The following is a 25,733-nucleotide window of genomic DNA, read 5'->3' as shown; positions in this document are numbered from 1 at the left end:
TTGCGGCACTTGTGATTCATATACTGCACATGCTGGTGTATTTCAGTCATTTAAAGCTACCATGTCCCTGTTATGGACAGGGAGCTACAATTCAGCGACTCTGTAGGATTGGGTTTTAAAACCACAGCGGTTCGAACTGTAGTTCTGCCGAATGGGCAGTATTAATAGCTATAAATGTGGGAGAGCGTTGATATTATGTGATTGTATTGTATTGCAATATGGAACAGTTAAGTGTTGATGTTAAATCAAAAGTAATTCACCAATACTTGAAAATGAGATGATTTAATGACAATAATGCTCTATGGTTACAACTGAATTAGTTACAAAATAATTGTATAAAATGATCAAATATGAAATGATAAAAGCATATGATATAAACTGTACCCAGCTTAAATGTAAAATTAAAGTTACCAGAGGTAGAAGGGGAGACACAGAAGGAGGGAGAGAGAGACAAAGAGAGCAGGCCCAAAAGTTAGCCTGATTGCAGTAGAGTCAGAGAAGGTAGACTCTAGAGAAGGCGAGGAGAAAAGCAGACCAGGAAAAGACAGGCCAGCAAAAGAAAAGAGGCAGAGCAACGTTTTACCACCTATTTTGTATCTTTCTTGACCATGTGACTAAAGCCCAAATGCTGAGACATTCAAACTGACCAATCAACATGTGACCACATCGTAAAACCCCCAAAGTCCACATACCAGGCCCTGATCTTATCAGTATCTGCCTTTGGAGTCAGTATGGACCTTCTTGAGTCAAAAATACATGTTTTGTCATATAAACAAACGCATATAATAATTTAGCCTCTTACAACTCTTTATCTATCTTGTGGATGTTCCTCAGTGATTCAATTATTGGTGACATAGCCCGTAAGTGTCTGCTTTTTCGAGTCTGTTTCATTTACTTATATGAATATTTGCTCATAGAAAAAAATAGTTTGTTCACTTTTGCTATTTATACTTCGAATTTGCATTTCAATTTATACTTTAATTGCACATCTGCAAATTAGAGTACAAACTGTAAAAAGTAAATCCATCAGTTTCTTCTATATATATTCACTTAATTCTGTATATTGGTTTATATTCTTGCTGATAAGTAATGCTTTATTTTATTGCACAACAATTATATTTGTCTTTTTGACAAACCCCCCCCCCCCCCCCCCCCCCCCCCCCCAACAGAAATCTCTGTGTGCCTTGCGTTCCCCTAATTGTGTGATGTCATGTAAAAACTATGAATGAGGAAATGATGCACAAAAAGAAAGCTCTGCATGTCAATTGGAAGTACATCAACATACTTCATCAATTTCTTTGTGTGAACTCAGTTTGAAGTTAAGCTTCAAGTAGACCAGCTGATTCAGTCGTTTCCTAGTGACATACAAAAGACCACCGCGCTTCTTTTTTTCTTGTAACAAATTTTCTGTTATGTTGCCAAGGACTATATTTATGAATATAACGTTTAAACGATACAGCAGGTTCAAGTTCAGCCATCAACCTTGTTAGAAAACCTAATGTTACATCACCGATCTGGGAACATTTTTCATTTGTGGCGAACGAGAAAGGCGAACCAATAATTTGGATGAAGCTATTTGTAGGGCTTGTTTTAAAAAAAAGTTTTAAATGGACAAACACGTCGAATTTTCTGTCTTACAGGAGGCCATACAGTTAGATGGACTGATCTTAAATGCACTATTAAAACGTGTGAGCCCTCCAGCCTATCAGCACCTCGACAAACACAAGATCGAGCCCATCCTCTACATGACAGAGTGGTTTATGTGTGCGTTTTCCAGAACTCTGCCCTGGTCTTCTGTGCTCAGAGTGTGGGACATGTTCCTCTGTGATGGTGAGATCAAACGTTTACAGTCACAGGCTCTTTCCGTTTCATTTCCTCTCTGACTATGGTTTTGACATGTGCTTTGGGATGAAATAGGAGTGAAGATCATATTTCGTGTCGGGCTGGTGTTGCTGAAGTGCATGTTGGGAACACGTGAGAAACTGAAGGCTTGTCCTGGGCAGTATGAGACTATGGAGCTTCTCAAAGCCCTGGAGCCACGATACATGCAGGAGGCTTTCCTTGTACATCAGGTAATGCACATTCTCACCCTGTTGTTCTGAATTAGGATTTGGTATACATGTTGTTTGTATTTATTTAATTATTTTAGTCATATTTTAGTAATAATAGTAAATAGTGATATTTTAAGTAATATAGATTAGGGTTGGGTATGGATGGCTAATATTATTTCTTATTATATTTATTTATTTATTTATTTATTAAATTTTTACATTTTTTTATTTTTATTTATTGTAATTAGGGCTGTCAATTGATTAAAAAAATTTACTAATTAATCACACTTGATTTAGTAATTAATTATGATTAATCACGAAACGCCATATTTATTACAGAAATAAAAACAGGCATGTGAGTGCCATTTGAATTTCAAAACAATCAATGCCAATAACAAACAAAAATGATTTCTTTGTTGGATTCTAAGTGGACTAATCCAAAATACAGGCATTACAAATGGAAAATGAAAATGGAAAATTATAATAATAATAAAGTATTGAATACAAACAATTGTACTCATGGTAAATTTGTATTGCGAGTTGAGAACGTTAATTATAAAGTAGAAACAATTTTGCTTAGTCCTCCTTAACATTTAGCCAGTTGCTAAGACAGTCCAGTCCATAGTTTCCCTACATTCATTCTTTCATGGCAGGGCGCCACACCAAATTTAAAACATTCAGTCATTGTTGTTTTTTTAATAGCGGGTTATAATTGCACCAAAACGTATTAAAAGGGAAGTGAATTATAATAGCACAAACTTTTCCATAATCATAGTCGTGCTGCGCGTTATTTGTTTAACCCTTTAAGTTTACGTGCTGACTGACTGACTGACATACAGGTGCGCGATGCATGAGGCCAGCAAACACGATGTAGCTTTCAGTTAAGCTGGACACAGTTTCCATAGTTATATTTTATTTATGGATAAAGGTCTATAGATCTGCATACTTTATCTTGCTGGAGTTTATAGCCGTTTCACTTTACTTCAGGATGCATCAATGCCGCTTTGTAGGTCTATTGGAGACATTTATAAATATTCCTAACAAATCTAATAAATGTTGGAGACCTACTCCTTACATAAACGCGCTAAATTGCACTTCAGCAGTGTTTATTTGAGAGCGCACAAGATCTGCGCTTGAGCAGTGTATATTTGAGGGGGTGTGCAAGAGGTTTTGTGCACAAGCAGAGTAAATCGGCAAAAATATTCAAATGCTCGTATTGCGTAAATGTGATCTCGACGTTTCTCCATTTGTCATTGAAATAATGCCATAGGTAGTTGGTAGCTTTGTGTAAACGGTTTGCCGCCACAGCTGGAAAAAATCCTAGAGGAAACACTTCTGTCTATTGACATTATCGGGGGACAATGTGGCCAAGGGGTACATCAGAGGCACGTACCAAAGACTATAGACTTCTTACAGCAGGTTTGGTCACACCATCTCTAAACATTTAATTCTAAACAGCTTTGAGGGATACGCACACCGCAAATACTATAGAATACATATAGAATGCCTTAAAGAGACTTTGGACAAAGTCAGCGATGTCAGGCGTTTGCTCTTGTTGCTAGGAAATGCGCACACGCACACATGCGCACACACACACACACACACACACACACACACACACACACACAGAATTATTTGAGGGCGCATGGAAGCAACTTAAAGGAAGAGAAAGAGAAATGGGCTCTTTGACAGCTTGCGACATCGTCTGGCACTTTCACTGAGTACATTTACATGGACACCAATACTCAGATTTTATGGTTAAGATAATACTGAGTAGGAGTCTACCATGTAAACAGCGATTTTCGATTACCTTAAAGGACCACCCTAGTCACGAAATGCAGAGGTTTTTCTTTCTGTTCGCCATGCGATATTAAATTCCATTAAAACAATACTCTTACAGCAGTCCTTACTTCATATTTTAATCCAATAATTTTCACGGGGCATGAATATGTTGCTGAATAAAAGTAAACTTCTGAGCTGCAGTTAAAGTCTTAAGATTAGAAATTAAACACCCGAAATTGCAGGAAACGCTGGATAGCCTGGCGATGCGACATTAATTGTTTTATACTGAAACTTTCCTTCTAAAAGCGCTTCCTTGGTCTTATCCATATTTTTAATCCATATTTTGGAGGTTATACAGTGCACCATAGTGCCTTGCTTTTTCAATTCATTATAGGCTATTAAAAGTCAGCTTTTTAATCAGAGAATATCAGGACAAAGCTAGGGAATATGACATTTGGCTACAAATGAAAACCTTGTTTAATGCAACACATAAAGCATTTCAAAATTATTTTAGCTCAAATGATTGAATTACCTTGATTATGTTATTAATATGAATAATGTATGTAAGTAAGTTACTTCACTTGTGAACACTATTTAAAATAAACAGCAGATGGCGCCATTTATTTACCTGTCATAAGATTGATTACTAATAATACAGGGGTGCCAAAACTCAATCCTGCAGTGCTGGTGTCCTGCAGATTTTAGCTCCTACTTGCCTTAACATATCTGCAAGAATGTTTTCTAGAAAGCCTAGTAAGAGCTTGATTAGCTAGCCCAGGTGTGTCTGATTGGGTTTGGAACTAAACTTTGCAGGACACCAGCTCTCCAGGACTGAGTTTGTGCACCCCTGTAGTAATATAATGCTTCTACTGTGTATTGAAAAAAAACTGTTTAAGATGATGATAAAATGAAACATGACTTTGGGGTTTGGTGTAGTGGTCATAACAACCCTAATGAAGTATATATTCTGCACATACAGGTGATGGAGCTGCCCATATCTGCTCGAGATGTTGAACGAGAACACCGTGTGCAACTAAAGCGCTGGCGGAAAACTCATGGCGAGCTCAGCTACAAATCTCCTCCCAGAATGCACGGTGCTCAAGCCATCATGTCTGCCGAGCCGCATTCCCGCCAAGACCTCCGTCAGAAGCCCACTATTGTCGTTGAGTATCCCTTCCCGTCAGACACTACATCTAATTTTGCTCGTGTCAGGAAGAGAAGCACTATCCGAAAAGCCTCTAGCAAACTGGACATCCCCAACCCATATGCCCTCCCCACAGACACCAAACCAGAAGGAGAAACGGCCTCAAACAATCAGTCCAACCATCCTCCTCCATCACTAGAGCAATCCCACCTCACTACACCAGCCAGAAAGACCACGCAATCCCCTGATCCACCCGACTCTGTCATTCCAACCCCATCACATCCATCTCAACCACCCAAACCCCGACCATCTCCAATTTTCTCTCACATTCCTCCACCTCCTCAAACTTCTGCAGACCCCAGACCTCCACACCCATTCGAAGTCCCTCACCCCTCCAAGATTGAACCGCTTCATAACCCAAAAGACTCAAACAACACCAACAACTCAGCCCACCTTAAAGATCCTCCACACAATTCAAACTCAAATCCACTTCTTATCGAGTCCAGGCCGCTTCCTCCAGAATCCAGACAACTTCCTCCAGAATCCAGACAACTTCCTCCAGAATCCAGACAACTTCCTCCAGAATCCAGACAACTTCCTCCAGAATCCAGACAACTTCCCCCAGAATCCCAGCAACTTCCCCCAGAATCCCAGCAACTTCCCCCAGAATCCCAGCAACTTCCCCCAGAATCCCAGCAACTTCCCCCAGAATCCCAGCAACTTCCTTTAGAATCCGAGCAACTTCCTCCAGAAGCCAGACAACTTCCTCCGGAATCCCCGCCAATTCCTCCAGAATCCCCACCGATTCCTCCAGAACTCAAGCACCTTCCTCCAGAACCCGGGCACCTTCCTCCAGAACCCGGGCACCTTCCTCCAGAACCCGAGCACCTTCTTCCAGAACCCAAGCAACATCACCCAGAATCCACGCAACTGCCTTCAGAATCTAGGGCACTTACCCCAGAATCCAGGCCACTTACTCCAGGATCTAGGCCACTTCCTGCAGAATCCAGGCAGTTTACTCCAGAACCCATACCACTTCCAGAACCCAGACAGCTTCCTCCCGAATCAAGGCAACTTCCTTCACAATCCAGATTGCTTCCTCCTGACTCCAGTCTGTTTCCACTTCCTCCAGAATTCAACCCACTTCCTCCAGAATTCAGTCCACTTCCTCCAGGGTTCAGTCCACTTCCTCTTCCTCCAGATTTCAGTCCTCTTCCACTACCTCCAGACTTTAGTCCACTTCCACTTCCTCCAGACTTCAGTCCTCTTCCACTTCCTCCAGAGTTCAGTCCACTTCCTCCAGACTTCATTCCGCCTCTTCCAGAATCCAGTCCTCTTCCTCCAGTTTCCAGTTCACTTCTTTCTAGTGATGCTCCTGTGAATGGCGACTTGGCTGCTGCTCCCAAAGTTCTCAGTTTACGTAACTCATGTGAGAGTGTGGGTTCAGAGGACACATACCTGTAGCTCTGTCATTGTTCAGGGAGATTGCAGTATTGGAACCAGCTTTATGAGCATGACGGGAGGAACATCTATGAATGTATTTTGAGATTTGGAATTGACTGAATCGTCACAATTCTACTCTACACCATCAGTATCTTGCTTCAACTTCAGGAATATATAAAAATGAATGAACAAGAAGGATCCTATGACATTAAGTCTTTAATTTGATCATGCACCATGGAACTTTTTTCATTGTGCTGGTTGATAATATACTTCAGTCAGGGTAGGGCCATTTTTTTCATCAAGAATGAAAATGAGGTTGTGAAGAATAGACATACATTTTACTCATCCTTCTACTTTCTTTTATCTTTTGAACACAAAATGATATTTCGAAGAAAGCTGAAAATCGTTGACTTCCATGGTACTTGTTTTTCCTACTATGGGTGTCAATGTTTTTAGCTTTCTTCAGAATATCTTATTTTCGTTCAACAGAATAAAGGCTTGAAACCACTTTAGGGTTACATAGCAAGACATTTTTATTTTTTTGAATGAACTATCCCTTTAAGTCTGTCCATCACAGCCTTCTTTTCAAATGTGTTAAATTCAATATGGCGTCTAACCTGAAGTCTTTGTGTTACGATATTCAAAAAATTATCCTCAATCATAAGCAGAACAGACTTTATAATCAAATACGTTGGGCTAGTTATTATGTTATTCGCTGCTTAACAATATTAGGTCACTTTTTGCGAGAGATGATGATAATGTAAGACTCTCCAGTCTAACAGTCTTACATTTATAACCGCTCTTTTGAGGATCACTATTATAAGAGTTTGTATTATTTATGGCATCCTCACTAAATTGTTAACATGTGCTACTCATAATAGGAGCAAAAGGAGCTTTTCTTGTTTCGACATGTCTGTTACCAGTTGCTGAACGCAGATTTAAGTGAACTTTAAATATGCAAAAAAAAAACCTTCAAACAATAGTTCATTAAATCAATTTGCTAGTAAGTTAAATTTATTCAAGCCATCTGATATTATTTTCTTCAGTAAGACATTTAAAGAAGATTTATAGCTAATATTGTTGTCCTTGATGATTCATGAAATCCAAGTCAATGGCTAACAGCTGTTTGAGAGTAAAAAAGCGTATGAACAAAATAAATGTAATATTCGTGACAATGCATTGAGGTCTTATAAAGCAAAACAATTGGTCTGTGTGAAAACTGAACTCCTATCACATGATTTTGTGTCCCAGAATTTCATGAATGCACTCAGAGCTGCTTGCTGTTTAGCCTGTGGATTAAAAGTAATAATGTTGTAAATAATGTATAGTTTCTTGCATAGACTGATACTTTCTCTTCAGAAGACCTCAGTATATCATCAGAAGCTTCCTGTAATTCATTTAGTTATTTTTGTTCTGGTTTTTTGGATCTCGAAGTAGCACTGGCTGTTGACTTATATTTTATGAATTCCTAGAGAGCACAGTTTAAGCAAAAAAATTGCTTTAATGTTCTAGAAATAAACATTTTTAATGGAGTAAATTACTAGTAAATTCATTTAATTTTTTGAGCAATTTATCACTTTAAAAGTACAACAGCTGGTCACGGAAATATCATTAAAATGACAAATATGTACTTTATTTACCCTTGAAACATGCTGTTCAGGAGTGAATGATTTACAAAGTTGTCTTTTTAAAGGGACAGTCAATTTTTTTTGGAAATAGGCTCATTTTACATTCGTTTTATCATTTTTTTTAAATACATTAAGCTGATCTCCTGGTCTGAAGGGAACACTTTTAGCTTAGCTTAGCATAAATCATTGAATCAGATTAGACCATTAGCATCTCTCTCAAAATTTAATGGAAATCTATGGAAATTAACATTTTTAGGTCAATATTGCAAGGAAGTATATTCTCATTGTGGTGTAATCAATGAATTTTCACACCGGAACAAGAGTATATGTTCATGTTGACTTAGAAAATAGCAACTTTTCATTTTCCTCAGTAAACAATGTAACTAAAGAGTAAAGCTTTATATAAGAATAAAAAATAATAATAATAATTTAATATTATTATTTTATTTTAATTTTTCATTTTTGAGCAAGATGCTAATGATCTAATCCGATTCAATGATTTATGCTAAGCTAACAGTGCTTCCGCCAGACCTGGAGATAAACATAATGGATTAAAAATGGTAAAACTCGGCTGTTTAACACTAGGGGAGTTGTAAAACGAGCCTATTTAAGGGGAGAGTTCCTTTAAGGGTATCTCATACTTTTTTTTTATCCTAAGCATTTTCTGTTTCCTGAGAGTTTTTTGTTGTTCAGCACAAGAAACACAAATATGAACACATTTTATTTAAAAAAAAATGGCTGATTTCTTGTGTTTAAACTGGTCTCCCAAACACCGTATATGTGATTTGTCTTTTTAACACGTCTGATATATTTATGTTGTTGCTAATATGAGAGAAACCGAAGACTGTAAACCCTTTTTCATCTCAAGCCTCCAGATGGCGCACTTTCCCTACAAATCATCCATTTCATTTACTCAAACGTCTGATATAACCATGTTACATTGGGAATTTATTAAGACTCACCAACGATCATCTGTGAAGAGAGAAATGTTACAAAACAGCTAAAACTTTATTTTTCCTCACAAACACGTGATTACATTATAGGGAGTTCAATTCTGTTCTCGTTTTAGTAATAGATGAGACATTCTGTCTGTTTTTGTGAGATTTTTCAGCTGCATCTTCATATTTTTGTTGAAATTATGGGAGCACTGTTTGCGTTTTTTGTTTGTTTTTTCAATTAATACTTTGGCAAAACACTCTGGTTTGTACATCTAATATATAATCAATCAACTGACTGTCGCATCTATGTAGATTTTGTACAAATAAAAGCACTTCTAATAATGCGCTGTGTTTTATGTGCACTTTCCCACCGGCTTCACAAGACGTGTCTGTTTTCTGTCACCGCTGAGCTTCAATTACTGCAAGCAAAGCCATCAAAGAGGCTGCTGTAAACCGAAACCTTAATGCTGTGGTTCATCTGCGATGGCCTGTGTTAAGTAGCAAATTAGAGAGCGTCTTGCTTTCTTTTTTCTTTTATTTTCTCTCTGTCTGACGTCTAAAACCCACGTCTCTGGGCACAAATTATCAGTGGCAACTGCTTGCCTGAGGTCAAACTGGAGCTTTGTACAAACTGCTGACCATTAGTTGAGGTGCAGACACCTGTTTCTTATTTCTGATACTTTAATTTAGTGTTTTTATTGTAGCTTTTGTTATTTTTCTCAGCACAGCACTTGTATTAGTTGAATTATAAATATTTTTGAAAGTCTTACACTCACTAAGGTGAGATTTGTTTGATAAAAATACAATAAAAAGTCATTTTGAAATATATGTATATACATACATTACTACCTGGCAGAAGGTAGATTTTTGCAATAGACCTATTGGAACCCGCATGGACCCAAGATTCTCATAGAAATCAGTCAAGTTTGGTGAAGGAAAAGTCATGGTTTGGGGTTACATTCAGTACGGGGGCGTGCGAGAGATCTGCAGAGTGGATGGCAACATCAACAGTCTGAGGTATCAAGACATTTGTGCTGCCCATTACGTTACAAACCACAGGAGAAGGCAAATTCTTCAGCAGGATAGAGCTCCTTCTCATACTTTAGCCTTCACATCAAAGTTTCTGAAAACAAAGAGGGTCGAGGTGCTCCTGGATTGACCAGCCTGCTCACTAGACATGAACATTATTGAGCATGTCTGGGGTAAGATGGAGAATTGAATGTGAATCCAAAGAATCTTGATGAACTCTGGGAGTCCTGCAAGAACGCTTTCTTCGCCATTCCAGCTGACTTTATTAATAAGTTATTTGAGTCATTAGAGATGTATGGATGCTGTCCTCCAAGCTCATGGGAGTCATACACAATATTAATTTTCTTTTTTCATGATCATATATTATATTGGTAAAAATAAGCATAATCTAGAGGCCTTTCATATAAGCCACTTCTGATAACAAATGATCAACTAGAAAGTTGTTATTTGTTGTCCCTAAAACTTGGATACGTCGCAAGACTTTTGTAAGAAAGTGTGTGTGTATATACATACATGCATACATATAGATAGATAGATAGATAGATAGATAGATAGACAGACAGACAGACAGACAGACAGATAGATAGACTATTAAAAATAAATCTAATTTAAAATAAAATAGTTTTTTTAGCATAATCTGCAATGTCTCATTCTGATACTTTACACTGAAAAACATGCAGGGTTCTGCACAATTAATTCACGTTGTACCAACACAAATCAATTAGGTTATCGTAACACATTTAAGTGAATTGAACATAAACCATAAAACAATTTGGTTGTCCCCAAAAGATTTCAAGAACTGCGTTTTTTTTAGCTCATTTTAAAGTAGTTTGAACAAGCAGCAAAAATGTGTTTTGAGTGTCCTTACTATTATTTAGTTTGTTACTATTATTATTATTGTTTAGTTTTGGTGACTTTTTTTATTATAACTGTTTATTATTAAACATTTTGGCTAAATAAGAAAACATAATTTGTTTTTAGTCACTTTATCATCTGCGATTTAACAAAATAGTAAACAAAGGATTATTTTGATGTTATTTTTTGAGGAATTTCTAAGAATTATCAAATTTGTTTAATTCAAGTATAATTTTGTTAATTTTACTAAAAACTGAAAGTAGACAAAAAATTCTGCCTTTATTTTGCTGCATCTTGTAAAACTTTCACTGAAATATGAGAAAAAGTGTTTTATTTTTTATTTTATTTATTTATTTAAAAATAAAATGAGAAATTTTACGAAATATATACTAATGAACGATTGTGAAGAGAGAACACTAAATAAAAACATTATTTTACACAGTAAGTATATAACCATATTTTATTTAATAAAAATATCGTTATGAAAATGACAATAAAATGGCTGTAGATGGATTTTTTTTATGTAGTTTTTGTTAATCCCCAGATCCCATTTTCATTTAGATTTGATATTTTACAGTATAATTTACTATTTATTGCTGGTGAGAAAGAGAAATGTTTCAGCCATGGATCAAGGTATGACACTTCTGACTTCAGCCCAAACAAAAGGGTTCTGTTTCGTTTGATTATTTTCATGTTGTTTTTTTGAGGAATTTCTAAGAATTTATCAAATTTGTTTAATAAAAGAACGTTTAAATTTGTTAATTTGACTAAAAACTGATAGTAGACAAGATATCCCGCCACTATTATTGTTTTGTTTTTTGCTGCATCTTGTAAAACTTTCACTGAAATATAAGAAACACTGTTTGATTTAGATTTTTAGGCTTAGTTTATTTTTATTTATTACTTTCATTATATATTATCATTACCAAATAAAAATTAATTGTAAAGATGGTTAAAATGAATATTAAACGTGATTTAGAATAATAAAAAAATTCATAAAAATTGTAGGTGTGTGTTAAATAAAATTAAGAAAACATTTTTTACACTGTAAATATTTCTATTATCAGAATTTAATAATAAGAATTTAATAATAAGAATTTAATTATCAGAATTTAATAATAATAAGAAGAATTTGTTATTAAAGTAAAAAAAAAAAGAAATAGCTTTCTGGATAGATTTGTTTAATGTAATTTAGTTTTAGTAGTGACCAGCTTTCATTTTCATTTAGAATTGATATTTTAGGATATAATTTACTGTTTTGTGCTGGTGAGAAAGAGAAATGTTTCAGCGATGGATCATCGTATGACACCTCTGACTTCAGCCCAAGGTGCTTCAGGTTTGTACCTGTGAAAATAGACAGACATGCCTCAGGATAATGCCACATATTTCTCTAGGTCTGACTCTATCAATTGGTCGTCATTTGCAGAGGCGCCTAACAGATCCATTTAGTATATTAGTCTGACAAGAGCAGCTGCGGGGCACAGAGAAACACGTTCAGAATAAAAATAAAATGAGTGTAAACATGACTAACCATGACGTACGCTTGAATGAGAATCCTTCTTATAAACATTACTCATTCAAAACAGTTTGATCAAAAACATGTTTGTAAAACCAGTAAAGTTTATCAGACAGCTACCAAACATTACAAACTCAATTAATTTTTCCATAGGGAAATTTAAACAAAAACTACATTTCCCATGACGCTGTACAGAAATTCCACCAATCAGAGAATAGGTGTGAGCAAAGTAGTGTAATTTGTGCCTTTAAAAACTACATTTCCCCTGATTTTGTAAAGAAATTCCACCAATCAGAGAGCAGGAAATGAGTAAAGTAGTGGAATTTGAGCTTAAAAAAGCTATATTGCCCCTGATGCTGTACATAAATTCCACCAATCAGAGAATAGGAGTAAAATAGTAGAATTGAGCTTTAAAAGCACAACTACATTTTCCATGATGCTGTACAGAAATTTCACCAATCAGAGAGTAGAAAATTATTTAAGTAGTGGAATAGAGTGGAGGAACTATGATGTCAATTTGTATGCAAAAACCCGGAAGCGAGTTAGCATTTTAGCAGTTCCAGTTTCCTCGTCCCAAAGTCAATGGGTGTTTTTTAATGGGATTTCAGTTAAATTGCTTAAATAAGGTCCGTGGCTAACACAACCTTAAGACACTTTCACCTTTTATTCTACGACATAAAACAAATCAGTTACATAACACTCCTGATTTTTTAAATCGGTTGCGCTTCTTTAAAAAGACGGTTGTTATCAAGTTGCTAAATGGGACTACAGACGGTGTCGGAGACATTATACATCATCAAGCGGAACTGGTCTGGAACGCAGCTCGCTTGTGTTGGGCACTTGGGTTTGTCTGTTATTTAAGTATTTTCATGAATAGTATTTTATAGTTTGTAGTATTTTTCTAATTAGGAATTCATATTGTGTGTAGATAATGCCTTCGTCAAGACACATTAATTTGTTGATCATTTATTTTAATTAAACGGTATTATGAAGATACTGCTTACCAGTGCAGTCTGTCTCTTTCTTGCTCTCAGTAATGCAAACGTGTGAATAAATGCGTAAAAAATAAATAAATATTAGCTGTCATTTTAACGTGATCAATACATTATTTGTCTGTTTTTTCTTCATCTGAACACATTTAACTCTGTCATAACGGCAATATTTACACTCCTTAAAATGTATAGTAGATGTTACTATGTGCAGCTTTTGAATGTACTTTGTGACTGAAAAGAATACTGAATGTTGTTCTGTGTCCATGATGGGACTTGCAGGCATATAGTCTTGTCCCTCACGCCTCATTTCTGTCATCTAAGGTAAGTGGGCTGAATGCACGTGAGCGATACACTTATTTAAATATGTCTTATGATAATACCATGTTGGCACATTTACACATACAGTTTTAAAACTTTTACAACTACCGTAAAACAAAACAAAATGTATTTCCCACGTAAAAACGATCCAAAAGGCACGTAGGTCTATGTGTTTTGTGTATTTGTTTATAATATATAGCGTGGATTATAATATAATAAACTGAGACAGTAAATCTTTGTCAAGGACCACATTTCTAAAAATAAGCTTAAACAGTTGTCTGTAGCAGGGTAGTGCTGACGTCACAGGCGAGCGCCCTGAAAGCACTGTAGTCCGTTTATAGCCTAATGTTCAAATTTAAGACCCAAATATAATAAAAGTTGTATTTTTGTGTGAGGATTATCCGGCTGGATAAAACGTGTAAGTGTAATGAACAGAGTTTGAACACAGCTTATTAAGTGGAATCTTCGAAAAGCCTATGGGAAAATCCTATGGGGATTTTATCGAGGGAACCAATTTTATGCTATTAGCCGATTCACCTACAATGTGACGTCATAGTTCCTCCACTCTATTTGTGCTAGAAAAAACACAACTACATTTCCCATGATGCTGTACAGGAATTTCGCCAATCAGAGATTACGAGTGAGTAAGTAGTGGAATTGAGCTTAAAAAACATTTCCCCTGATGCTGTACATGAATTCCACCAATCAAAGAATAGGAGTGAGTAAAGTAGTGGAATTTGTGCTGAAAAAAAACTACATTTCCCATGATGCTGCACAGAAATTCCACCAATCAGAGAGTAGGTTATTAGTACAGTAGTGGAATTTGTGCAAGAAAAAACACAACTACATTTCCCATGATGTTGTACAGGATTTCCACCAATCAGAGAGTAGGAGTGAGTACAGTAGTGGAATTTGAGCTAAACAAAAACTACATTTCCCCTTATGCTGTACAGGATTTCCACCAATCAGAGAGTGGGAGTGAGTACAGTAGTGGAATTTGAGCTAAACCAAAACTACATTTCCTATGATGCTGTACAGAAATTCCACCAATCAGAGAGTAGAAGTGAGTAAAGTAGTGGAATTGAGCTTAAAAAAAACTACATTTCCCCTGATGCTGTACAGAAATTCTGCCAATCAGAAAATACGAGCGAGTAAGTAGTGGAATTGAGCTTAAAAAACTACATTCCCATGATGCTGCACAGAAATTCCACCATTCAGAGAGTAGGTTATTAGTACAGTAGTGGAATTTGTGCTAGAAAAAACACAACTACATTTCCCATGATGCTGTACAGGATTTCCACCAATCAGAGAATGGGAGTGAGTACAGTAGTGGAATTTGAGCTAAACAAAAACTACATTTCCCCTTATGCTGTACAGAAATTCTGCCAATTAAAAAAAAAATGAGCGAGTAAGTAGTGGAATTGAGCTTAAAAAACTACATTCCCAAGATGCTGCACAGAAATTCCACCAATCAGAGTGTAAGAGTGAGCAAAGTGCACTATAATATTTTAGTCATTTTTGTTTTCATACATTCACGATGCTTTATTGGATTGTAGTTCTTTCCATTGTTAAAACTGAAATAAACACTGTGTGCCCATAATCATCATCATATATAACTGTCCAGTGGCGGACTGGGACAGCATTTTTGCCTGAGTAAGATATTATTATTAAGCTGCAGTAATCAATGAGTGAACAGCTGGGTGGTGGGGGTGGGGCTAACAATAAGCAAATACTGGGGGGCCTAGTGGTTGTTTGGTAGTGATGGTTGGAGGCAATCGGTAAGGGAAGAGGGTTGGTTTTAGGGCGATCAGTAAGTGAACAGGGGGTGGGAGGGTTGGATCTTGGGTGATCGAAGTGAATCGGGGGTGGTGGTGGTTATGGGCGATGTTGGGGCTTCTGTCCCAGATTCTGGTCCAGATTCAGGAGGATTTACCATCAGGCTTGGTGTTCCCTATGGCCAGTCCACCCTTGTAACTGTCTAATTTGATTAAAATACAATACTAATTTGCTGTAAAAAAAAAAAAAAAAAGAGAGAAAAAGAAAGCGATCAATATCGGCATCAAAATCTAAATTGGTGTATTATTAAATGTGTTGTTGGAAATTTTCAGTTTTGTCCCTTATTTTGAGACAATTAGCCAACCTTAGATTGTCACGCACACAGTTCTGAAAACTTGTACTGAAAAACTCAAGACTTTTACTCCTGGTTTGGTTCTTTTTTCATGTGAGATATCACAAGATGTAACAGACATACGAGTAAGAATATGCAGTTGGTGTCTTTATCTCTCAGTGAAGTGTCCTCCAGGGGTGTGAATTAGGGGGTTGCAGGTTTTGGCTTTATCCCACACAAACACATCTGATCCAGCTAATCAAACTCCTGCAGTGAAGAGGAGAAGCACAATCAGATGCCAGAGAAGAAACTCAACCACTGCCGCTCCAGGAATCTCAGGAATTTCATGATTGGGTTTTCCTACTGTTTGCTCAGTTATCGTTTTCAATGATTGATTTAATCAAGCTAATGTGTTCGTTAATGTAAATTTTTTAAGGTAATCAGACAATTAAAATACTACCACTCTTACTACTAATGTTTGAAGGAACACTTTATATAGTAGGGTTTAAACTGTTAAAAACTTAATCATCATGAAGTCACAATAAAGAAAATATCATCAAAGAGCTTATAATCACCAGGAGGCGACATTCAGTAGAAAGTTCCATCGCAACAGCAATTCCGCCATTTTGGAGTGAAAGCAATCGGCCGTCCATTGGATCTTATTGCTGTTCCGATGGCAAGCAGCTGCTTTTTTTTATTTGTACATTTAAAAAAAGACACATTTAAGCTGATATACAACCTAAAAGACGACAATACAACACTTACAATCAGAAGACTGGTGATCACCAGCACATTTAACAGTTTATTTTACAGACTTAATGTTTAATATATTAACCATACTATATACCATGAAATGGTCACTTGGGTAAAATGACTTTAAATGACTTTAATTTAACTGTTGCAGTATATATATATATATATATATATATATATATATATATATATATATATATATATATATATATATATATATATGTTATAATAGTATTTTTCTAGTGTTGTCTGTTAAGGAAACACTAATAAAGCTTTGATGTAAAATATGTTAATACGTTATATTATTATAAATAGATATGTAAATATATATAAAGGGAACACTGAAGACACATTAAGTTGAGCATCTCTTTGAGCTACTCGAAAAGAGGGGTCATTTTTGAAGAATGGAAAAGATAGATGTTGCAAAATGTCGCCAGCATGTTTATTCCTTGCATAGAAGTCTTGCTGCTGTCATTAAAAATCACAGAGGCCATACAGACTACTAGATGAATGTTACTTTTCAAAGGGGGTGTAATCATTTATGTTCAGTTGAATATAAGGTTGAAGTCAGAATTATTAAACCCCCTTGAATTATTAGCCCCCCGTTTATATTTTCCTCCAATTTCTGTTTAACGCAGAGAAGATTTTTCAACACATTTCTAAACACAATAGTTTTAATAACTCATTTCTAATAACTGATTTATTTTATCTTTGCCATGATGACAGTAAATAATATTTGACTAGATATTTTTCAAGACACTTCTATACAGCTTAAAGTGACATTTAAAGGCTTAAGTAGATTAATTAGGTTAACTAGGCAGGTTAGGGTATTTAGGCAAGTTATTGTATAACAATGGTTTGTTCTGTAGACTATCAAAAAAATATAAATAACTTCAAGAGGCTAATAATTTTGATCTTAAAATGGATTTTGAAAAATTAAAATCTGCTTTTATTCTAGCCGAAATAAAACAAATAAGACTTTCTCCAGAAAAAAATATATATATATTATCTGACATACTGTGAAAATTTCCTTTCTCTTTAAAACATCATTTGGGAAATGTTTGGGGGGTTAAATAATTCTGATAGTAGAATATTTAACCTCGTATTTAACTCAATATTTTGATTCATTCTGTCTAACTTTAGTTATCATGCTGTTGTCTTATTGAAATTGCCCAAAATGGCCGCCATGTGACACTAGTGGCTGTTTCTCAAGTTGCAACAGAGTGTCACCTCTTGGTGATTCTATGCTCTTTGATATTAGTAAAGTTTTTTGTTACACAATATGCTGTACGTTATGTATGTTATAGACATTTTTACAATCTAAATAAATTAGCAAATGTAAATTTTAGATCACTTAACACTTCATTTCTTATATATGTCTCAAGTTATGTTTAAGTGGTCAAGGAAAAATTCTTATTTTTTCGTTTAGTCTGATTGGAATAAAAGCAGTTTAGAAAAAATAGACGTTTTTATATTTTAAGGGAAATATTATCAGTCATCATAAGAAATTCATTCATTCAATTCATTCATTGGCTACAGAACAAACCAATGTTGTCCAATTACTTGCATAATTAACCTAGTTAAACCTTTAAATTGCACTTGTAAAATATGATGTACTATCATAGAAATTATTTATTAAAGCTATTATGTTTAAAAATGGGAGTATTTAAAAACTGTGCTTATTATTTTGCTAGTTAAGGCAAGTAATTTTGCCCCCAACTGTATATTAATAATAATCATTCATATAAATAATGGCTGTAAAAATAACAATATAAGTCATTTTGGTAACACTAGTTTATTTAATTAATTCAGCTAAACTAGTTATTATTTAATTCATGCTATTTACAACTGGCTTATTACCTGTTTATTATCAAGATATTAACTGTTCATTAGTATACATAAAGTATGATCTTGTGCATCCCTAATCCGACCCAAATTTAGTAATTAGTAATTTATTTAGCTAGTAGAGTTCATTGTTTGTTAATACCGTGAATTGTGACCTAAACTAAAGTGTTACCACAGTTTTAAGTATAATATCTTTTTCCACAAAAATGTTGTTATGATTTAGAAAACAGTCGCTATAACTGAGACTTCTTCTTCAGTATTATGTGTGTTGTGTTTAACTTCAATTAAACTGAATCCTCATGGTGAACAGCAGAGTTTAAACCCGACTGAAGGCTGTTTTTAAAGCAGTATGATGGCACTGACGCTTGAGTTGTCTCAGCATGGCAGCTCCTCCATTCTGACATCATGTCTGTCTGTGCCTGATAACAGAGCTGATAAACAGAGGAAGACTCCTGAAGAAAGCAATTCATCAGCGCCACGGCATTACAAAGACCTACAAGAACACTTGAACACTGAAAGTCAGGCCTTAGGCTACTGTTAAGACTTATGAGTCAAAGCAATGCCTGGGAATTAATTGTTTGTAGCCTCGAGTGTCACATATTTTAGCTTTATGATACCGTACCTGAAACTAACATTGGTCTCCCTATTAAATATGAGGGCACTACTCATTGGAAATACCTGGAGTGTTACTGGGGGTTATTAATGTTAATTATTCTAACAATATTCTAATCAATTTAAAAGGATTTACTATAGTTTCTAGGTTAAACAAGAGTTAAACCTTTGATCTTTTGTTAAAAAAAGGTCTCATTGAGAATAAGTGATTGCAAACTATTTTTACAGTTGAAAGCAAACAATTTTTCACAGCATTTTTTATTATGTAATTCTGATTCTGGGGAAGTCTTGATTTTATTTATTTGTTTATTATAATTTTTTACATTTTTTACATTTTTAAAAATCTATTTTAGGTCAATATTTTTAGTCTCCTTAAGAATTGTTTTAGTTCGATTGGCTACAGAACAAACCACTGTTGTCCAATGAGTTGCCAAATCAACCTAACTTTAACCTGATTAACTTAGTTGAGCTTTTAAATTGCACTTAAAGCTGAATACTAATAATATTGTTGCAAAATGAGTAGTAAAATATTATGTAATGTCATCATTGCAAGGACAAAATAAATGAGTTATTCGAAATTAGTTATTAAAACTATTAGATTTTAAAAACGATATGTTAAAAACATCAATGTTACGGGTGAGGGGAGGGGTATTATGGGGTATTATTTTTGTTTACATACTGCGATCTATTTCAATTGAGTTTATGTATGTATTTTGTTCTCTTTTCTTTCCTTCTGTAATTGTAACTAAGGTTTTTTTTCTGTCAGTTCAGATAATGGTTTACATATTCATATGTAGACTCTGTTTATTGTGTTAGTAGACCAAGGGAAAAAAAAGTGTATGTGTGTATGTATGTATATGTATATGTGTGTATGTATGTATATATGTATGTATATATGTTTGTGTATGCATGTGTATGTATGTGTGTGTGTGTGTGTGTGTGTATGTGTGTGTGTGCATGTGTGTGTGTGTGTGTGTGTGTGTGTGTATGTGTATGACATGTAGTTGTAATATAATCACTTGTACTTAATAAATATAAAAGAATATATATATATATATATATATATATATATATATATATATATATATATATATATATATATATATATATATATATATATAATTTTTTTTTATTTTATTTTTTTTTTTTGCATAAGTAAAATGTGGAGGATCTTTTTATATATTTGCAAACATTTTGTAACTACATATTCTCCCAAAAAAAAAAAAAAAAAGATCAATGTTAAACAGCACATGGGAAATAGTTGAAAAAGAGTTACAAATTCCTAGGAGGTCTTATAATTTTGACTTTAACTGTACATGTGCTCAGTTATTAGCATCCCTTTGAATTTATTTAATTAAAATGTGTTTAACTTTAATTTGTTTGGGGGACTAAGCAAAAAAAAGTTGAAATATGAGCTGTTTCTAAGGGGTGTAAATATAAGAGATAAAACAATACCATATTCGTCATCACAGTGGGTAAAACCAAACAACATACACTGTAAAAAAAAAAAACAATTGGTTAACATTATTTAATTTTTATTTATGTATTTTTTTCAAAGTGAGTAAACCCATTGCTTTTAAAGGGCATCTATGTTGAAAATCCAGCTGTTTGGACAGAAATCTGTGTAGGTATTCACCTTATTCTTTGCGTACGAGTGGGTGCAGTCATTTGGCTTGTTTTTTTGGCTTGAGACTTCCGGTCTCATTTACTTCCATTGATTTTTATATGGTAAAAACAGCTCGTTACGCTGCTTGATGTTGCAAACTGATATTTTCTTATTATATTATTCTGCTTTGTCTGTATTGTCATGCAAACATTTGTTTGTTGAGCAAGTAGTTTGACCGTTTTATTATTATTCCTAGTCATTTCTGTCATAGGCAGCTGAATCGAAAATTCTTAACCAATTGCAAAAACGAGCGCACTTCCGCATTTAAGAATAAGGTCAATAGTGTGTTCACAGTCATATTGGAGTGATGTAAACACAATAAGCCTCTTTCTTAAAATTCCCTGACTTAAAATAGGATCCAAATCCCAGTGATTTTAAGGCCCACCGCAACGTAACGTAAGACTGCAGTTTCCCCCGCCCACCGAATTGATTGACTGACGTCATGTTTCTATAATAACATGTATACACATGTCCACAGAACATTTTTTTTCACAAAAAAATAAACTCAAATATTTGTTACAACCCTCTGTGATTTTTATAAGCTTTATAAGTTTAAAACATTTTTTAAAACAACAAAGACAGTAAAATCATCATGTAATTCTTAACTTATATAATCACCACGGCCGCATAGTGTCAGTAAACATGCATATATATGTGTGTATGTGTGCCTACTGAACATGGCATTTGTGTGAGACTCATCATTTCAGAAAGGCTTGAATAAACTCCACCACAAATACATGAAATAAACTTACTTGGCATTTTTGAATAATGAGCTGTATTTGAATTTAATCCAAGTCTGTCTCTATCACTGACTGCTGTTTATCTGATTTAACGCATGCTGAGAAGCATACACGCACGTGGGAATGGTGGGCGGAGAGAAGCAGCTAATTTGGATTTAAAGCCACAGGCTACAAAAACAGCTACAATATATTCAGACAGCAAAATGGACAGATTCTTGAGACTATAATAAACAATCTGATGGGAAATTTGAGCTAAAACTTTACAGACACATTCTGGAAACACCAAAGACTTATCTTACATCTTGTAAAAGGGGTAAAATAGGTGCCATTTAAAGCAATTAGTTAACTTTACTTTACTTTAAAAATGTTTGTATTCACATGTGATCACCATTAAAAAAAGTAAATAATCGCTTACAGTACAGCAGTGATTTGCAGAAAAGGTTGTTGAGTTTCACAAAATGGGTAATTTTTCTAAGAAAATAGGGGAAACTGTGAAAATGCTCATTTCCACTAGCAAGGACAAGGAAGAAAAAATTCCAGTCAACTGGAAGTGTTATGAATCAGCCATAAGCCGAACGTGTCTTTCTTGCCCAAACACACTGTCAGGATGATGTTCCAGTGGTCAAAGAAATGTGGAGAATGCAAAGAATTGCAGAAGTTAGTCGGGTCTTGGGGCCAGAAAGTCTCCCAAACTACAATCAGACTTCACCTACATCACCACAAAATAGGATTTCCAAGAAAAGGCTTCTACTCTCATGCAAAAACAGGCTCAAGCATCTCATTTAAAAAAAATTATTCTTAATTTTTTTTTTTTTTAATATTTTAAGCAAAATAACATAGAAGGCATCTTGATGCCAAAACAACACCAAAAACGCATCTACAGTTGAAGTCAGAATTATTAGCCCCCCCCCCTCCCCCTAATTATTAGCCCCGTTTATTTTTTTTCCCCAATTTCTGTTTAACGGAGAGAAGATTTTTTCAACACATTTCTAGACACAATAGTTTTAATAACTCATCTCTAATAACTGATTTATTTATCTTTGCCATGATGACAGTAAATAATATTTGACTAGATATTTTTCAAGACACTTCTGTACAGCTTAAAGTGACATTTAAAGGCTTAACTAGGTTAATTAGGTTAACTGGGCAGGTTAGGGTAATTAGGCAAGTTATTGTATAACGATGGTTTGTTCTGTAGACTATCGAGAAAAATTAGCTTAAAGGGGCTAATAATCTTGACCTTAAAATGTTTTTTAAAAAATTAAAAACTGCTTTTTATTCTAGCCGAAATAAAACAAATAAGACTTTCTCCAGAAGAAAAAATATTATCAGACATACTGTGAAAATTTCCTTTCTTTGTTAAACATCATTTGGGAAATATTTAAAAAAGAAAAACTAATTCAAAGGAGGGCTAATAATTCTGATTTTAGCTGTACGTCTCATGTTTTAGAGCAATGCTAGCATAGACGCAGCAAATACAAACACACCATCAACAATGGCAGATGATGCTTTTCTACATTGCTGTTGATATTCATGAATTTGTAAACCAACATCAGCATCGAAATATGGCGAAACCAACATGTTCATGCAGCTTCACGTGAATTTATATAGACAGAGCTAGCAATTTTGGTTGTGAAATGTCTCACTTGACATAATTCAGTCAATTGAGCGTCACAATATTCACACCACGTGAGGTGTGAATATAGAGAATATACAGTCAGAATTATTAGCCCCCCTGAATTATTAGCCCCTTTGTTTATTTTTTTCCCCAATTTCTGTTTAACGGAGAGGTTTTTTCAACACATTTCTAAACACAATAGTTTTAATAACTCATCTCTAATACCTGATTTATTTTATCTTTGCCATGATGACAGTAAATAATATTTGACTAGATATTTTTCAAGACACTTCTAAACAGCTTAAAGTGACATTTAAAGGCTTAACTAGGTTAATTAGGTTAACTTGGCAAGTTAGGGTAATTAGGCAAGTTATAGCTTAAAAAACTGCTTTTATTCTTAACGAAATAAAACAATTAAGACTTTCTCCAGAAGAAAAATATTATCAGACAATACTGTGAAAATTTCCTTGCTCTGTTAAACATCATTTGGGAAATGTTTTAAAAAGAAAAAAAATTCAAAGGGCGGTAATAATTCAACTGTAAAAATGTCAAAAATGCAAATCAATTTGATGTCAAAACTTGATGTCCATTTGACATCTATACATTGATGCTCTTTTAACCACCCCAAAATAATGACACAAAAAGCATTATAATATATGTAAAGTTGAATTACACTGGATTCTGTATCCTGACAATGCATGTAAACAACCTTGATGTCAAAACAACATCAAATTGACATCTAACATTGGAGTCAAAAATGCGTAAAAAATGTATTCTGTGACTGTTCTACATTCAATTTTTGACATTTTTACGCAAGTGTTAGATGTCAATCAAAGTAGTCAATCAACATCAACTTGATTTGCATTTTTTACTTGTATTTTTATATTGTTTTGACTTTAAGGTGCCTGCTGAGATTTAAAGATTTAAAAAATGTAACCCTTTTTTCTTCGGCCTTCTTTGTTAACATTTACCAAGCGTGCCAATAGTAGTGGAGGCACTGTATATGTGTGTTTGTGTGTGCTCTATAGGCTGATGATTAACACGCATATGGTAGATATCAGAGGAGACGCCCCGATGTGTCTCCCACACTCGTCTCCCCATCCTGTCTCCAGTCTCCCCGAAGCAACTCACCGCTGCTGCCTCTGGAGTGCATCTGGACTCGGCTGTGGCTTCTCTGTGGATTTGTGCAGTTCTGTTTGCATATGTTTACCAGGCTTTGTGCACTGATATGCATTTAGGTGAGAAACAACCTCACCTAAATATACATTCAGAAAAGCCGCCTAATATTTAAAATATTATCCAAAGGTCTAGGTTTAAGATAAAAAAAAAAAATGAGACAAGACTGCATCTAAAGTCACAATAAATGCTCTTCCTTGATGTTTCTGTAAATCAAAACAAATCAGAAAAAAATTATATTAACATACTGTATTAGGGGCAACGCGATGGCGCAGTGTGTAGTGCTTTCTCCTCACAGCAAGAAGGTCGCTGATCGGCTGCGTCAGCTGGCATTTCTGTGTGGAGTTTGCATGTTCTCCCCGCGTATATAAATAGTAAGTTAAATAAGTATGTGAGCCGAGTAGTGTCCGAATTCAACGTTTCGAAAAACAGCATGTCAGCAAGTTATACTTAGCTGACTGTTACCAGTTTGTAAATATAAATATACAGCTTTCACAAGTCAGGCCATGGGGTTCCTCAATAATCAGTTTTAGGCCCTTTGCTGTTTACAATATACATGCTACCCCTGGGAGACATTATTAGAAGACACGGGATCAGCTTTCACTGCTATGCAGATGATACTCAATTATATATTTCAACTAAACCTGATGAGACGTCTAAAATATCCAAGCTAACTGAGTGTATTAAAGATGTTAAAGACTGGATGACCAACAATTATCTTCTCTTAAACTCAGACAAAACAGAATTATTACTTATTGGGCCTAAATCCTGTACACAGCAGATCTCACAACTCGACCTACAATTAGAGGGATACAGTTAGCGCTAGCTCTACTATAAAAGATCTGGGTGTCATATTAGACAGCAACTTAACTTTTGAAAATCATATATCCCATGTCACAAAAACTGCTTTCTTTCATCTGAGAAATATCGCTAAGTCACAAAGTATGCTATCCATCTCAGATGCAAAAAAGCTAGTTCATGCTTTTATGACTTCTAGGCTGGATTACTGTAGTGCACTGTTTGCTGGCTGCCCAGCATCCTCCATGAACAAACTTCAGCTAGTACAAAATGTAGGTGCCAGAATTCTTACCAGGTCTAGAAAATATTATCACATCCCCCCAATTTTATCCTCCTTAAACTGACTGCCTGTTAAGTTCCGTATTGATTATAAAAGTATTGCTTCTAACCTATAAAACTCTAAATAATCTAGCTCCTGTTTTTCTAACCAACCTTCTGTCTCAAAACTCAGGTTTTCTGGTAGTACCTAGAATAGCAAAGTCTACTAAAGGAGGTCGAGCATTCTCATTTATGGCCCCTAAACTCTGGAATAGCCTCCCTGATAATGTCCGAGGCTCAGACACACTCTTTTTTGTCAAGACTTTTATCAGGTAGTGTAGAATGTACTTTTCTAATAGTCGTGTAGTAAATTCTAATTCAAATGTTCTACCTACTTGAGTACAAGGCAATTTCGGACGCAGCCCAAACACTTTTTTATTATGCCCCGAGACAAAAAACCATAG

At 35.0% G+C, this 25,733-nt stretch overlaps 1 protein-coding gene across 1 annotated transcript in view; it reads left to right on the top strand.

The window, feature by feature from the left end:
• tbc1d10aa (TBC1 domain family, member 10Aa) overlaps nt 1–9,330 on the top strand; it is a 31,259-nt gene extending 21,929 nt beyond the window's left edge. The window contains exons 7-9 of the mRNA XM_056463365.1: nt 1,641–1,830; nt 1,918–2,072; nt 4,813–9,330. Of these exons, the coding sequence (XP_056319340.1) occupies nt 1,641–1,830; nt 1,918–2,072; nt 4,813–6,441 (1,974 nt within the window). The 3' untranslated portion in view covers nt 6,442–9,330. The remainder of the gene's footprint in view (nt 1–1,640; nt 1,831–1,917; nt 2,073–4,812) is intronic.
• The last annotated feature ends 16,403 nt before the right edge of the window (nt 9,331–25,733 follow it).

The sequence above is a fragment of the Danio aesculapii genome, chromosome 8 (genome assembly GCF_903798145.1).
Source record: "Danio aesculapii chromosome 8, fDanAes4.1, whole genome shotgun sequence".
NCBI lineage: Eukaryota > Metazoa > Chordata > Actinopteri > Cypriniformes > Danionidae > Danio > Danio aesculapii.
Note: the sequence above shows the minus strand (reverse complement) of the source record. Positions and strands in the feature narration are given on the sequence as shown.